We start from the raw sequence: 15,764 nt of genomic DNA, 5'->3' as shown, positions 1-15,764 counted from the left end.
TAGATCACCATCAGTGTGTTCAAGGTCATGTTGATGTGTGTGTGTTTCTCAGAATGTGCTCATCTCCTGCTGGCCCACAATGCACCAGTGAAGGTGAAGAACGCTCAGGGCTGGAGTCCACTCGCTGAAGCCATCAGTTATGGAGACAGACAGATGAGTAAGTGTGTGTGTGTGTGTGTGTGTCAGTATTAGCAGTGAACGAGTCAGTGTGTGTCATGTAAGTGTCATGTAAGGGATATTGTACGGGGCAGCCGGTTGTTATGTCAGTGTGATTGTGAAGCGGAGGGTCTTGTGTCTCACTTAGGGGGTTTATTTCATGATAACAGACGGCTGCTTGTACATTATCCCTCTTATTACATGACTACTGGCCACATGAGATAAAACTGGAATTATTTGCTCATTTATACCGAATGAGGAAAAAGAACGTTTACTTTGGGTTTTAAGGTCAGAAACGACGTTCAAATGTCATGAGGCAGGCAATTTGGTTTAATCGTTTGTAAATATAATGTCATATATGTTATTTGTGAAAATGATTTGCTCCGCGCAGGTTACCATGTGTTATTAGTTTTAAGAGATTGTTATCTGGGAATAGCAAAACTACAAATGTCGCAACTGGCGCAAATCAGAATCAAGCGTTCCAACGAGACATGAAATATGACTGTATGTCACTGTGTGGTTGTGTGTATATTGCTCACAGTGTGTCCCATCCGACGGCTCTATTCATTAAACAACATCATCACTGTGTGTGTGTGTGTGTGTGTGCAGTCACGGCTCTCCTGCGTAAGCTGAAGCAGCAGTCACGAGAAAGTGTGGAGGACAAGAGACCCCGACTGCTGAAAGCCCTGAAAGAGGTAAAGAACTAAAACACACACCAGCTCGTGTTCGGCTGCACTGGATCTAGATGATGTTGTCCAGTGATAGTGACCAGCAGACAGGAAGTGACGTACAGGAAACACAACACTCACCGTCATCGCACTGCACATTTGTGTTGCTCATGGGCTTATCACACTTTGTGTAGGTTAGTTTAGTTATTAACTGTGACACACACACACACAGATTGTCTTCTATCAGACGGTGCTTTGAAACTCTTGATTTTATTTATAATCGCTCAGTTTCTGGTCATTGATTCTGATTGGCTGAGCCGTTATAAAAACTGATTTATAACAGGCTGTCTGCATTTCACAGCCTAAATATCATTTTATTTACTTTATTTGACCAAACCTTGCTACACACATGGAATAAGTGTTTTATAAAAGCAATAAAACCGTGTGAAGGCAGTGTGTTACAGTACAATTTACATTCAGTCCATTCAGCAGACGCTTTTATCCAAAGGGACTTACAGAGAGTTCAGGGAGCAATAAGCGATATGTCATAAGTACATTTGATAACAAGTTTATGACAGGTGTGTTTGTTTGTTTCTCCACAGCTTGGAGATTTTTATTTGGAGCTTCATTGGGATTTTCAGAGCTGGGGTGAGTTGTGTTGTATCATAAGATCAGTGGTCTGTATCATGAAGTGAGGTGAACAAACTCAGAGTTGCAGATGAAGTTTGGGTTTAGATGGGTTCAGCTGTAGCACAACACTCGCTATACGTGTTTCTCTGTTCCCTCAACTCGGTTTGATCCAGAGTTTGTGAGGGTGGCGTGCAGCCAATCATACGGCACATGGCGAGTATCAGGCTAGATTCACTCTTCTGTTGAAGATGACCAGATCAATGTGAAAAAATCTTCACTGCAGGTTATATATCAATCCAGAATCAACTGAACTTAAATGATTTATATTGGTTTACAATAAGATCAAATGTGTGCTTCATTACTTATAATGAGGGGGATACGAGGGGAGTGGCTTCACTGCATCACGTTCTCACAGCTGATGTTTTGGTTTGCGATCTCTATCCCAGAATAAAAGCAGATGCGGGAGCAGGTCTAGCCGTGTAGCCTAAGTTACCATGGCGACGAAACCAGCTCAAAACCAATCCACTTTCTTGACCCCTGAAAACTCAAGAGTATGCTCAAACTTACCAAACTGGCTTTTTGATACAGGCCCACAGATCTCAGAGGGGTTATGGGTGGGATTGTTTATGTCTCTGTGGGCGTGGCTTTCCGCCCCCTGCTGGAGAAACACCGTCGGTGATAAAACTTCACCTTCACAATCTTAAAGAAATAAAAGACTTTCTGTGAGTGATGACGGTGGAGCTGAATGAAGAGGTTCTCATGAGATTATTTTGAATAGTTTGTGTTGAATGTATGTTATATTATGTTGTGATCGTGTCTAATCATAAATCAACTGAATGTTTTCTGTTCACCTCTACAGTGCCTTTACTTTCTCGCATTTTACCCTCTGACGCCTGCAAGATCTACAAACAGGGCATCAACATCCGGTAAGATTCGTCTCAATCATAAAGAGACGATCTGTGATGTGAATAAATCATCAACACTCATTCGTGTAATAATGCTAATGTCAGGAGATCAGATGAAGACTCATTTTCCTCTCTTTCTGATCCGTGTTGTGATACCTGTGTTCTGTGATCATCACTTGACTTGACATTTCTGATGCTTTCAGTTTGGACACGACACTAATCGATTTCACAGATATGAAGTGTCAGAGAGGAGATCTGAGCTTCATCTTCAACGGTGACGCGCTTCCGTCCGAGTCATTCGTGGTTCTGGACAATGAGCAGAAGGTTTATCAGCGGATCCATCACGAGGTCACTTTCGTGTTTGTTTGGCTTTTATGGATGTTGATATTGAATTATCTGTAGTTTTTGATGAAATAATATCATGTGGTGTCAGGAGTCCGAGATGGAGACAGAAGAAGAGGTGGACATTCTCATGAGCAGCGATATCTACTCAGCCACTCTTTCCACTAAATCCATCACGTTCTCTCGCGCACAGAGCGGCTGGCTCTTCAGAGAGGATAAAACGGTCAGTTCCCCTCCCGCCGTCTCATGACCTGCTGAGTTTGATGTGATGGGAAACTGAGTGTCTGTTTGCCTTAGGAGCGTGTTGGGAACTTTCTGGCAGATTTCTACATGGTGAACGGTCTGGTTCTGGAGTCCAGAAAGAGACGCGAGCACCTGACGGAGGAGGACATTCTGAGGAATAAAGCCATCATGGAGAGCTTCAGTAAGGGAGGAAATCTCATCGAACAGAACTTTGAGGTGAGCTTTTCTCAGGTTGCCGGTTAAACGAGCACTTGACATCTGCACCACTTGACAGAATATGGCGGTTTACATATGAGGTAAAAATAATGCTATAACATTGAAATGTCCCATCAAACACGTTCATCATAAGCATCACGTTCTCAAGTGGGAATGAAGTCATTGTGCTGTTGTTCACTCTAAATGTCTCTGATAGCCGGTGAGGCGTCAGTCACTGGCCGCTCCGTCTCCAAACACTATATCATGGGAAGAGTACATCACCACAGAGACAGGAAAGTATGTGTGCACACACGTGTGCTTCTGGTTAACACGCATGATGACGTGTGTCTGAATGCGGTCATGTCACCTCAGATGTTCTTGTCTTGTCAGAGCTCCTCATCTCGGCCGTGAACTCGTGTGCAAAGAGAGCAAGAAGAACTTTAAGGCGACTGTAGCCATGAGTCAAGACTTTCCTCTGGGCATTGAGTCGTAAGTGTGTTTGTGTCTGTAGATCACATGAGCGACAGATGAGACTCGTCAGATCACAATCTCTCTTCATTGTCTCTGCAGGTTGTTAAATGTTTTGGAGATCATCGCACCGTTCAAGCACTTTAATAAACTCAGAGAATTTGTTCAAATGAAACTCCCACCTGGATTTCCTGTTAAATTAGGTAAACATGCGCACACACACACACACACACACACACACAGTGATTTATGCTTCATTCATGTTAGGTTGGAATGACTGTAACCATTATTGGAAAATGAGACCTTTTATTTGTGAAATGCTATTGGTGTCTGGCAGAAATCAGAACCAGTGGATTTTTATCAAATTTCCCATCAAGCAAACACAAAATGCTTTTATCTTATTATTTTAAAAACACATGGACATCAGTAATCAAATGATTTGCCTTAGTCTGAGTAAGCTAATATTATGATTAAGGTGTTTAGGTGAGTTGCTTTAAGACATTTCATGTTCCTGTTTGACATGTTACACAACACAGTTGGATTAATGGCATACTTCATTACGTCCTTAAGCGACGCCGTTCCACGTGCCCTCCGTAATTTCATGTATCAACTAACAATTCGTCTTCGCCGTGGCACCACATACAGGTTTAGGTGTTTATAATCGTGTTAATATCAGTTGTGGTCTGGTGGTTAGAGCGTTGGGTTTGTGATCAGAAGGTTCTAATCTCAGTGTCAGCAGGTCATGACTGAAGTGACACCTTACCCCTGATCGCTCTGCAGTAATGTGACACTGTAAATAAACTACTTGTAAGTCGCTTTGGATAAAAGCGTCTGCCAAATGAATAAATGCAAATGTAAATCGGATTATTGTTGTCACTGTGTGTCTGTCTGATAGTGAAGATGTATTCCATCACTGTGATGTGTGTTTTTCTTGTGCAGACATCCCCGTGTTCCCCACCATCACTGCTACGGTGACCTTTCAGGAGTTCCGTTACGATGAATTCGACGAGTCCATTTTTTCAATTCCCAGTGACTACAAAGAAGATCCCAGTCGATTTCCAGACCTCTGAGCTGTTCGCCGTTCCCTCTCACTCCCCGACCGCACATTTCAACTTCATCTCACCGTCATCGCCCCTGATGGTGTTAACAGACAAACCAGTTTTATTTACTTCACATCATTTGGATATAAAGGGATCGTGCTGAAGTGACGGACGCTGCTGTGTGGAAACACGGCTAACGGAGAACGATGTGGTGAACACGACGTGATAAAGCCGAGAGAGATCCTCACAGCGACACGGATGCCCGTCACTTTTACTCTGTAGCTGGCAGGAAATGTGGCATTATAAGTTATTCCGTAAGCCTGGTTTTCATAGATATCTTTGTAAAACTCTTATAAACTTGTATACTTCACTTAAAGAAAACGTGTATATAGGAACGGAGTGGAAGGCTTCTGTATATGATTTGAAGTGTTTGAAAACATCACAACAATGTACATGTCATTTCTACAGGCAGAAGAAAACTTCTTTACACAAATTGTAAATACCACGTTCCTTGCTGGTCCTCCCGCTTTGTCTTTGTATTTTGTTGCATTATGGGAAATATTATTTTTTGGACGGGCTCATGTTAGCAGTTCATCACTTCAGAGTTCAGGTGTTTTCTTACTAAACTGTGTTGCTCTTGTGTTTTTAACAGGGATGATCTGCAGGGCCAGAAGTTCATGTAGCATCTGTAGAAGCCCGTCATAAATATTTGCTTTCACTTTATTTTCACCTGGACAAGCGGATGTAAATACATTTAAATTTAAAGACTTTTCACCTGATACGTATAACTGAGACGTGTGGTAATAGAGATATTAATGTAATGGTAATGAGAGATCCAGGATCTTCTTTAGTGTTTTATCAGTTTTTGCTGTGTGTTGGCATCACATCAGCAACATCATGTTTCAATATTTCCATGCGTGTGGAAAACTTTAGTTTTACTTCCTATTTTCCTGTTTGATGCCTTTTTACATTTGTTTTATTTCCTCAGAAATGCATTGAACTCCCTGTCGTACAGCGGGAACCTTGTATTACCCTGCTAGACTTTTACATGAATAAAAATGTTCACGTATCAAACCGCCTGTTGTTTAGGACACTACAGCAGAATTCTGACTTTTCTTTGGCCTTAGTAGTAAAATATTACCAATGCATTGAATAATATCACTCACAAAACATATTTGATGTTTATTCTAATAAGTTAAAGAGGAACTCTGCCATGATCAAGAAAACAACAGTGACCGCAGCAGAAGCCAATGGGACGTGTGCTGGACATTAAGCTTCTGATTGGTCAGTTTTGTGCGCTTAAACTTGTATTGAACGCTTGGTGACTTTACCTTTATTTCGTTTTTTGTCCTACTAACGTTAACAGTAAACTGACTAACCCTACCTGTAAAAATGGCATTACAGGACTAAATACACGCTCTGTTATACATATGGCGAGTCTAGTAATAGAAAAATGGCTCGATTTAAAGACATTTGATAAGAAGAACAACAAACAAAAACATACTGACGGTACAAAAGTTTAATATATAGATATACACTTTATTTATTTTAAGCTTTATATATGTGTGTAACTAAGTCTATTATAGAAGTTATTTTGATCGCAGACTGATGTTTTTTCTAACAGATATTTGACGTTAAAAAAAAGTGAAATGCTTTAATCTTACGTATTAAACATTTGTACAATAAATCCACTACAACTACCATGAAATCTTAGGAAAATACATACAGACAACATTAACAAATCATTCAAAACTATCAGCCCCGAGCTACCTTAACATTCCCACCAATCACAACAAACTCAATTCTATAAACACCCAGTAAATACAATGTGAAGTAAAACCAGTCTACAATCAATAATGCAAAACCATTAACCCTGTTAGTGCTCTATTCATCTCTGGCTAGATCTCCACCGGGACTGTAGTGAGAGTTGGCCAAGGGCTAGAAAATAAATCAATGGAGTTAACGGAAAGAATGACAAAAACAAACCCTAGTCAGTACTTAAATGCCACCAAATAACCAAAGAAATAAACACAAAAATACACATTCAAAACACGGCCGTCCAGAGCTTCAGTAACCCAAATTATTAGCAAAACGTAACCAGAAAAACATCAATGACCTTGACCAAACACATACACGTGGGCCAAGGTCATCTAAACCAAATCCACGATTCCTGAGCTTCCACAATACAAATCTTTGCTTCACAAATAGCAAACACCAGGCCTGTATTCACAAAACATCTTAAGGCTAAAAGTAGCTTCTAACTCATAAATTTAGGACTAGATTTCATGACAAAGAGCCATAAAACCATAAAGACTACAAATATCTGCTTACTGTTTATGAGATGCAAAAGGCTTACAATCAGCTAAACATATACTTTATTTGCAAATATATTTTTTGAAAAAATCATGTTGTTTATCGTGTTTTATTGTATTTATTAGCCGTGTTTTGTTATTGTTACTTAAAAAAACTATAAAAATAAACAGTTTGTTTGATATTAATGTTTGAAATCAAAATGTAATGATCTGTTTTTGTAAATGAACTCTTCATGTGTATATTTTATCATCTTAATTTGAATACAGCAATAACGATATATTAAAATATTTTATTTGACTATGACTACATTTTTATTTCAAGATCTTTATTTAATCATGAGACCACATTCTATAATATTTCTCTGGATAAATGACTGACAGAGACCCATCTTCTATCAGCCAATCACTGTGGTCTGGGTCAGTAAGCTTGATGACATCATCCATAGCAGGTCAACCCCTCCCTTTCTCTTAGTAAAGATTTAAAGATATATAGATTTGATCAGTCGTGTGTTTCTATGTGAAACTTTCTAAAAGTCTGCTAGTGTGTGACGTCTAGATTAAAACAATCTGTGCAGATTATAAAAGTCTTGTAGTGTATTCCAGCCATTAGTAAAGTTTCTCTCAGCAGGTTTAAAATGGAAACTCTTTTTGGGTGGGGTGGGAGTTCATCTCTAAGTATACAATTCATACAAAATACACAATATATTTGATCATAACATGCAGAACTATACACTATTTGTTAAAAACAGGTTTACCAGGCTTCTTTTACTGTATTTAGGATCAAATCAATGCAGACTGGGTGAACAGAAATGACCTTTGATAAATAATGCTGGACGTCCACTACTGTTCAATGGAGCATTTTTCCCTAAAAACAACTGACGATTGACACTTTTGTGATGATAATGTTTGTTTGAAATGATTTGCAAGAAACTAGTTGATTAGATATTATAAATATAAACTGTGACAAGAAGACCGGCTGTCAGTCTGTGTGTTAAGACACGTGACAACTAGCCCCATGAACAAACTTAATATCAATTCATGTAAATAAATAATTCATGAAATGTACCATATCCATTGCATGTATGTAATTTGTCATCATCATTTTTTGATTTGAGGCATTAGGGACCCTCCATGGAAGTCAAAAATAGACTTGTGAGTCCCGGATCCCCCCTTCAATTGGAGCAGTGTTTTATGAGAGCTCTTAGTGTAAAGATAGTCCTGCAGCACTACAAACCCAGAGACTTACAAATGCTAACACATTTCCCAACTGCCCTTCACTTTCCCCGGTGGGTTCCCTTTGATGACGGGGTTGGGAATAACACTACACTACACTACACCTGGAGCTATAACTGTATTTGCATCCATGTCAGTGGACCGTGATGTTTTGTGTATTCTAAGCTCACGATCTGCAGTCAAGAGGAGCTTCCCGTTGTGTCGTCTGCTGTGCAATGAATATATTCGATTGGCTGTCAATGTTTTATCTGTTCATCTGCTGAAAAACATGGTTATGAAAGCGATAACAATGATATCGGTCTCTATCTTTATCGGGAAGATGCGAACCTCACTATTCTCCTGAATTAACGATTTTTAAAACTTTGGTTTTTATAGTTATAATGTGAACGCCTATAGTTATACTATCGACTATAACGATTTATATTATCCAGAAAACATTTAGTTAAGTGCTCCTTAATAAATAGTGCTGGATTGATTAAATTGGGAAGAAAACAGTCAACAGATGTGGTAAATGTGATTTTGAAGGGACAAAAAGGAGCCCACATTTTTATTTCCAATTTCTGAACATTGCAAACAGTACAGATAAACCAATTTCTTAAAGTACAGTTTAAAGCCGGTGTGTGTGTGTGTGTTTATCACAGAAACCTGAACAGTCTAATGTTAATCTATCATGACCTGCCAAACGAAACCAGTTTACATACAGTACTGCAAACGTTCTGATACTTTAAAAAAGACAAACATTTCCCATCAAACACAAGCTATATATATATATAAAAAAACAAACAAACAAAATGCAACGGCCTAAAAACTGCCTGAATGTTATCTGAGCACTTTTAATTCAAGGGTAACTGCTTTAAATAGAAACTCCAAACAGACCGACACACGGTGGATTTTGTTCAGGAGGAAACCGACTGCGGAGGCTAAATATACAGTATAACACACTTCCACGTTAGCCATGAGGAAAGAAACGGCTCTAAAACATTGGGAGTACATATTTAAGACAGGCATGTACCAGTAAATACAGCAGATTCTGTGACTGATGTTAAAAAACAGGAACGAATCAGTTCATAGAAGTCTCCAGACTGATCTCAGATCATCTTTTCTCCGTCAGATTACTGAAGAATACACAGAACACTGATGAGGGGACGGCGTCGCTTCAGTCGCTCATATCCATGTCCTCGTCCCGCTGGTCTTCACTGTTGCCGTCTGACCCACGGCCTGCGTCATCTGCGCTGTCTGCATGAGGCTCTTTGACCGGCGGCGATGAGGCGGCGTCAGAGTTCCTCTCCTGCTCTTCTTCACGCTCGCTGTCATAACCCTGCTCCTCTTCATCATAATCCCGGGTCACCTATAGCACGGAAGTCACATGACACATCCATAGAGAATTAAGAACCCATTGCCTGGATTGCGTTCAAAACCCGAGAAAGACTAATCTCATACCTTCACGTCTGCCTTCTCACTGTCGGACTTCCTGTCTCTCTCCTTCTCCTTCTCCTTCTCCTTCTCCTTGTCTTTGCTCTTCTTGCTGGTGGAGCGTTCCAGTTTTTCCCGATTTCTGTCGCGATCTCGGTCTCGATCGTCTTTACGGTCTCGGTCCCGTTCTCTCTCACGCTCTTTATCCTTCTTTTTCTCCTTCTTATGTCTGAGGGAAACAAAAACACAGCAGGTTGAGAGGACACACGAGTGTGTAAGCGGGTCATGGTTAGCCTAAACCAACTATGAAAACACTTCTGGTAATTAAATGCACAAAAACTCGACACGAAATAGCAACTATAAACAAACTCAATTTAATCAAATCTATAGAGAAAACTTAACTTGCTTAAGATAAAACCTGAAAAGCAAAAATAGAATTACAAGCCAACTGGAAACACTAAAGTACCTGCGGGGGGACGGCGAGCGGGACACTTTTTTCTTGGGAGATCTGGACTTCTTTGGTGAACGAGACACGCTGCGACTTTTCCGGTGTCGTTTACTGCAGTAAAACAAACAAACATCATCACTTTAAGACATTGTTGTGTAAATGAAATTTTTGGTTGAGAACTGTGTAAACAACCCCTAAAGCAAACAGAAGCCGTTCAACACAAACTCTCACCGGCTGGTACTGCGGGAGCGTCTGGCGCTGCTGTAACTCTTCGGTGGGGTTTTTGAACGTTTCCTGTTCTTGTCATCCTTCCTGCGATCCCTAAATCACACACAAGCATGAGGACATGAACCACCGATATGTTCACTTTAACATCAGATCTGCCTTGAAACTCACCTGGACCTGGAGCGCCGGCTGCGATCCCTGGAGTGAGACCTCCTCCTCCTGGGGCTCTTTGACCTCCTCCTGCTCCTCGAGCGAGATCTTCGTCTGGAATGACTCTTGGAACGCCTGCGGGTGCATTACATTGCAATTATAAACAGGATAGAAACGCCCAGTTAAATCTTCCTGAAATGAATGTTCCTGCAGACCTGTGTCTGGAGCGAGACCTGGACCTCCTGCGACGGGATCTGGACCTGGACCGCTTTCGCTTATCATCTTTTTTACCTAAGAAAACACGATGTTAGATGAGTGTTCGTATAGTTTTCAACTCTTCTTTCGGTTTTCACTGGTATACAGAGCAGTTACACATTCAGAAGGAGCACAACATCTACAGATCCAAAAACAACTGAATACTCTCTTCTAAATCTGGATAGTCTTTATAAAGCAGAGAAACGCTTTGTCTTTTTTGTCAATGTTAAAGCGAAGGGGTTGCAGTTATTTTGACATTCTGGGAGCCATGGACGTGTTGTGTATGATCACAAATGGCTGTCTGGCAATGTTTCTTATGGTTAAGAGCTGGAGCATCACTCACTTCCGGGCTCAATAGCAGCAGAGATCAGAGACTGAGCCTCTCTCACTCTCTTCATGGCTTCATCGATCTCTTTACTTGAAGCGTCTGCCTTCAGTCCAGGAGTCAGATTGAGTCCAGCGGTGAGAGGGTTGAGCCTGCGGTTACATCACATGAATAAATGACAACACCCTTCAGACAATACACCGAAGAGAACCAGGATACAGAGGTCAAACTCAGGAACTTACTTTGGATCCATCGATGCCATCAGCTTCATTAACTGCTCAGCTGACAAAGACTACGAGAAACAAACAAAAAATAAGACATCTACAGTGAATAAAAACAAAATGGGTACGTTTAGGACTAACACTGAAGAACTCGAAGGTGTCCAACCTGTGCATTTAAATTGGGTGCTGCCATGGCCAGGGCCGTCATGGGGTCCAGATTAGCCCCCCCGAGACCACCGAGAGAAACTCCACCAATCTGACGACAGAAAACAACATCACATCATCACACTACAGAAAGAGCACAGGGGAAAGTCTCTGGTCACAGCGGTCCACACTCACAGACGAGATGGGGTTGGGCGTGGGGAGAAGCCCTCCTCCTGGCAGCAGTCCGGCGACGGCATTGGCCGGGGCGAGCAGCGACAGAGCTTTGGATTCGTCAGGAATCACGCCTGCAGGACAGAAAGAGCGCGGTCAGACGACGCCACGGGTTCACACGCAACACAGACACACCTACAGAGTGAAACTTGTCTTTGTCTATATTTGCACTGACATCAGTACTCGCTTTTGTCTGGAAGCTAACACAAGAGGTCCCTTAACATAGAGCATGAAGTGCATAACACTACAAGAAAAGAGAAAACATGACACTAGACACACTGCCAAGATGTCATCACCTGAACTCGATTTTTTAAGTCATGAACCAAATGTAAGCAAGCACAGCCGGCTCTCCAGTGGGATGTGCTCTCAAGATTCTTAAGTTGTATAATGAACAAGCGACTCGGAAGGTCGGCTGCTTCGCTATAAAGCACACAGAGACATCAAGATAGACAAAACAGAGTTTATGATTGGGGTGTCAGCATTCAATGACAGTTTAATTATCCACTGATGCTTTCACTTACCACAACTATCACACAACATTTGTTTCAAGGGGCTTTTGCTGGCTCGGAGCTATAAATGGCTGACGGGGGCGAGGCGTAAACGTGTGCGCTGGTTGATAAAAATCTCAAATAGAGACAGAGAGGAAAAGTCCTCTTCCAGCAAAAGCCCACAATAAACTCAACGAGAGACTGTGTGTGTGTGTGTGTGTGTGCGAAACGCTGAAGAGAAAAATAACCGTCATGTCATTCAATGAACAATGAAAGCTGTGTGAATCCATTTGATGAAATCCTCTGAAATTAATATTTCCAAACAACACAGTCATCTTTAACACACACACACACAAGAGAGAGAGAGAGATGAGAGAGACAAGACAAGCTGCAGAAGACAAAACTGTTGGGTTGCAGTGTCTGCTGGGCCTGGTTTTTACAGGACTTGCAGAACCAGGGAAAAGAACTGGAAAACACAACAACAAAAAAACAGAAACGACCGTTAAAAAGCTTCTCAGGCCTTTTTCAGTCATGTGGAGAGGAACATAAGAACATTCTAGATCATCATCATCATCATCATCTCTTTCTGGACAAATCATCACATAGACTCAAGGAGCCTTGCATTTGTGCTGTGCGTCTTCACATATTTCAAATGTGTGTAAAACCAAACACTCATGCAGAAATGACCTAAAATCTGATTCTTACCGTAGACTTACAGAATCATGCCGTACAAACAGTTCAGCCAAAAATCTAAACTCTGTCATCATTTATTCATTGTCCATGTGTGTTTAATTCAGTGGAACACAAAAGAAGATATTTTGAGAAATGTCTCTGTGGTTTTGGGAAGTCAATGGAGTTCAGTGTTCATCTTCTTTCGTGTTCTGCAGGTTTGAAATGATAAATGATGAAAGAATTCTCATTTTCATCAGGACTATCCCTTTAACATTTGCGTTTTAGTCATGAATGCTCTAAGCGTCTTTAACACAAATGAATTGGTCAGACACAAGAGAGAGAATTATGGTTTACAGCAGGAAAACACGTGGACTGGCCGTGATTATTTTTCTACAGGGGGGCAGAGGGTCACCCTCAGACATCAGCCGGCTCTGCAATTGCCTTGCGCACTATAAAAATCACACACACAAATGACAGAGAGAAAAGTTTAACAAAAAAATGAAACTAAACTGGAAAGGCAATGAGTTAAACATGAGTTCCTGCCTCTGAAGGCTTTCATATCCATCACTGATGAAATATGGTGTGTGTTTTTCACATGTACCTCCGTAACATCTAGACTGATATGTATCTACGTGAATCAGGGTTGAGAGGCGGAGATGGCGACTCCTAGAACGTCGAACAAACCCGTCAAATGTCATCTGAACATAAAGAAACACAATGCAGCACAAACCTTCAGCGAAAGGCACGACGATCAGAGCTCGGTCCACGAAGACGGTGTTGGTCAGGTGCTGCGAAACTCCCACCGATTCCGGCTCGTGGAACTTTACAAAACAGACACGTGAAGTCACAGGCAAGGGAGAATCACTGAAAGAAAATATAAACACTTTTGCAAAATGTACACACAGCGTTCACACACCTCCTGCAGAAACACTCGAGCTGACCTTGACTTTATCAAAGCAGCCCATTCTCATTGTCAAATATCACAGACCCACGATCTGACACGTGTGGATCAGAGCAGATCGGACCAGATCAGCCTACCTTCACCAGCAGATATGACGTGAAGCCAGATGTTTTTTTCGATGGGTGAAAAACAACAAAGCACAGAACACAAGTTACTACAGAAGCTGCTGAGACAACCTCAAAGATATTGCCTACATGAGCAATGAAATCTTCACATGGCCAAAGAAAACCAAGGAGTTTTGCCATGAAGAACCAGTGATTTGTTCTAATCTCAGTTAGTATTTAGGGTACTTCTCTTAGAAATGCACTTTAATGTTTCAATTCAGCCAAGAAATCTTCAATCTGAGTCTTTGGTTTGACAACAGAATGAAGAAATGAACCGTAGATTGTAACCCGTGGTTTTATTATAGTGTCGCTGTAGCAACTGTTTTTATTGATCATTTGTGTTCCCACTAAACTATTGAAGAGTTTGGCTACAAAATGAGAAATCATGTTTTTACTGTGGATTGCAAATGAATAATCAAAAAAATAATTTTGATCGCTTATTGTTGTGACAAAACTGTTCAAAATACATACGCATCGTTCTTCTTTTCAAAATAAACCCACAACACAGCAGCAGCAGCAGAAGTATTATTATACATTACTAAACATTACGCAATATCCTAATGGCTCCTCGGCTCGTGACGTCACGCGTCGCTACACAATTACGCAAGGCTCAAATCGGCGGTTAACGCACACACGCATGACGACAATAAATCATAAAACACAGATAACAATTGAACATATATGAGCCATGGTAACGTCACATACTTATGACGCGTTTAATAGGCCGAAGAACCGCCGGATGCTCGGCCGCGCGCGCGCGCGTTTATTGTCTGCGAGTTTAATTCACTCACTGTGGTGGGAAAAGTTGTTTAGATGCGTCCACGGCTCGTGTTATTAACGTCATACTCACTCGGGTGGAAAGAGTTTGAGTTCGTCGATGATTCCGATGAATCCGAACAGTGTTCTCATCTGTTCCGCGGTGCTGCTCGGCGACACATTCGTCACTTGAATTACGTTGGTGCTGGACGTCATTGTGGCTCAAAATGGATGCTGATGAAGGTCAATCGACACACATTTAAAACGACGCGATCGATCTGCGCGTTAAAACGAGATTTTCGCTCGATTTCGTCTTGATAGATTCGATCAATCGTCTCGCGGCCTGCAGTCTCACGCGCGCATTGCAGAACCTATAATGGCGCTCGTGCTGCTGCAGTGTGAACACGCACGCTCGTGAAAATATGGCTGCCACTGATGCATATTTCAAAATAAAGGCACGCAGGAACTTGTGTTTGAGGGCGGTTATAGAATAAAAGCCCTCTCAAGTTGAAGACCCGTGTAAATCAAACATAGACATTTATAAATAAGAAGATTTGTGGAACTTTATTAAACAAATGAAGTTAACCTCGGCATAAATAGCCTGGTACAAAATAGAGATTTCAAAAAAATATATATATTTACATAACTCCATTTTTACGTTTTGTATTATGTTAACATGTTTTATTGTGTTAGTTAGCTGAATTATGTTTGTTATTATGGCTGCATTATTATTATGGTTAAAACCAACTGCAGTTTGATTGATATTAATTGGAATGCACAATAAAAAAAATGATTTTGGAACACAACTCTTAAAAATACAGTCAAATCAACCTATAATTAACTCAAATAAATGACTTTTGTAAGTTTCACGTAAAAGAGGTTTTAGGCATTTTTTCCTACATTCATTTTTACGATAAGAAGCAATGACACACTTCCTCGCGAAATATGAAAAGGTTTGGAAGTGTTTAAATCATTGTGTTAGTTGTTAAGTCCTGTGGATGAATGAAGGGTGAGTGACTTCCGCCGTGATGTGTGTGACGCAACGGAAGTCGTCACGTCGAGTCAGCAGACCGGAAATGGAGAGTGGCCTCATCGATACGTTAGCAGTGTTCACAGACTCTCTCAGTGTGATCGATTAGTGTGTTGATGGTGGACTGATGCTGGTGAAGGGAACCCATG

General features: G+C 41.0%; 2 protein-coding genes across 3 annotated transcripts; one reads left to right on the top strand and one right to left on the bottom strand.

Moving 5' to 3' along the window:
- Positions 1 to 6: 6 nt before the first annotated feature.
- Positions 7 to 7,259, top strand: LOC306890948 (ankyrin repeat domain-containing protein 13C). Of its 2 annotated transcripts, XR_013786314.1 has the most exons (12): positions 7 to 157; positions 766 to 851; positions 1,427 to 1,472; positions 2,314 to 2,380; positions 2,563 to 2,707; positions 2,793 to 2,924; positions 2,999 to 3,160; positions 3,357 to 3,436; positions 3,530 to 3,628; positions 3,710 to 3,810; positions 4,547 to 4,961; positions 5,300 to 5,718. XR_013786314.1 is itself a non-coding variant. In XM_079488375.1 (11 exons), exons 1-11 carry the CDS (start codon positions 28 to 30, stop codon positions 4,675 to 4,677), a joined length of 1,179 nt encoding a protein of 392 aa, XP_079344501.1. In that variant the 5' UTR covers positions 7 to 27; the 3' UTR covers positions 4,678 to 7,259. The 2 variants fall into 2 exon arrangements, 1 of the variants encoding a protein (XP_079344501.1); XM_079488375.1 differs by having other exon boundaries at positions 4,547 to 7,259.
- Positions 7,260 to 8,706: 1,447 nt separating this feature from the next.
- On the bottom strand, positions 8,707 to 15,044 carry srsf11 (serine and arginine rich splicing factor 11). The gene is made up of 12 exons (XM_079488376.1): positions 14,680 to 15,044; positions 13,495 to 13,628; positions 11,569 to 11,678; positions 11,396 to 11,485; positions 11,251 to 11,300; positions 11,027 to 11,160; positions 10,644 to 10,719; positions 10,450 to 10,563; positions 10,285 to 10,374; positions 10,072 to 10,164; positions 9,633 to 9,834; positions 8,707 to 9,540 (listed from the first exon to the last, which is right to left on the bottom strand). Exons 1-12 carry the CDS (start codon positions 14,799 to 14,801, stop codon positions 9,349 to 9,351), a joined length of 1,407 nt encoding a protein of 468 aa, XP_079344502.1. The 5' UTR covers positions 14,802 to 15,044; the 3' UTR covers positions 8,707 to 9,348.
- Positions 15,045 to 15,764: the final 720 nt, after the last annotated feature.

This window comes from Barbatula barbatula, assembly GCF_947034865.1.
Source record: "Barbatula barbatula genome assembly, contig: scaffold_205, whole genome shotgun sequence".
Classification (NCBI taxonomy): domain Eukaryota; kingdom Metazoa; phylum Chordata; class Actinopteri; order Cypriniformes; family Nemacheilidae; genus Barbatula; species Barbatula barbatula.
This window is presented reverse-complemented; position numbering and strand designations above follow the sequence as displayed.

Bases quoted from the DNA above. Each gene is read 5' to 3' on its own strand.
- srsf11 (XM_079488376.1), bottom strand. From the start codon at position 14,801: ATGACGTCCAGCACCAACGTAATTCAAGTGACGAATGTGTCGCCGAGC. The intron at 11,161-11,250 runs GTAAGTTCCTGA...ATGTAACCGCAG, and splicing joins ATGGCATCGATGGATCCAAA to GCTCAACCCTCTCACCGCTG. The intron at 9,835-10,071 runs GTACTTTAGTGT...TGTTTCCCTCAG, and splicing joins CGCTCGCCGTCCCCCCGCAG to ACATAAGAAGGAGAAAAAGA.
- LOC306890948 (XM_079488375.1), top strand. From the start codon at position 28: ATGTTGATGTGTGTGTGTTTCTCAGAATGTGCTCATCTCCTGCTGGCC. The intron at 2,708-2,792 runs GTCACTTTCGTG...ATGTGGTGTCAG, and splicing joins ATCAGCGGATCCATCACGAG to GAGTCCGAGATGGAGACAGA. The intron at 3,437-3,529 runs GTATGTGTGCAC...TTGTCTTGTCAG, and splicing joins ATCACCACAGAGACAGGAAA to AGCTCCTCATCTCGGCCGTG.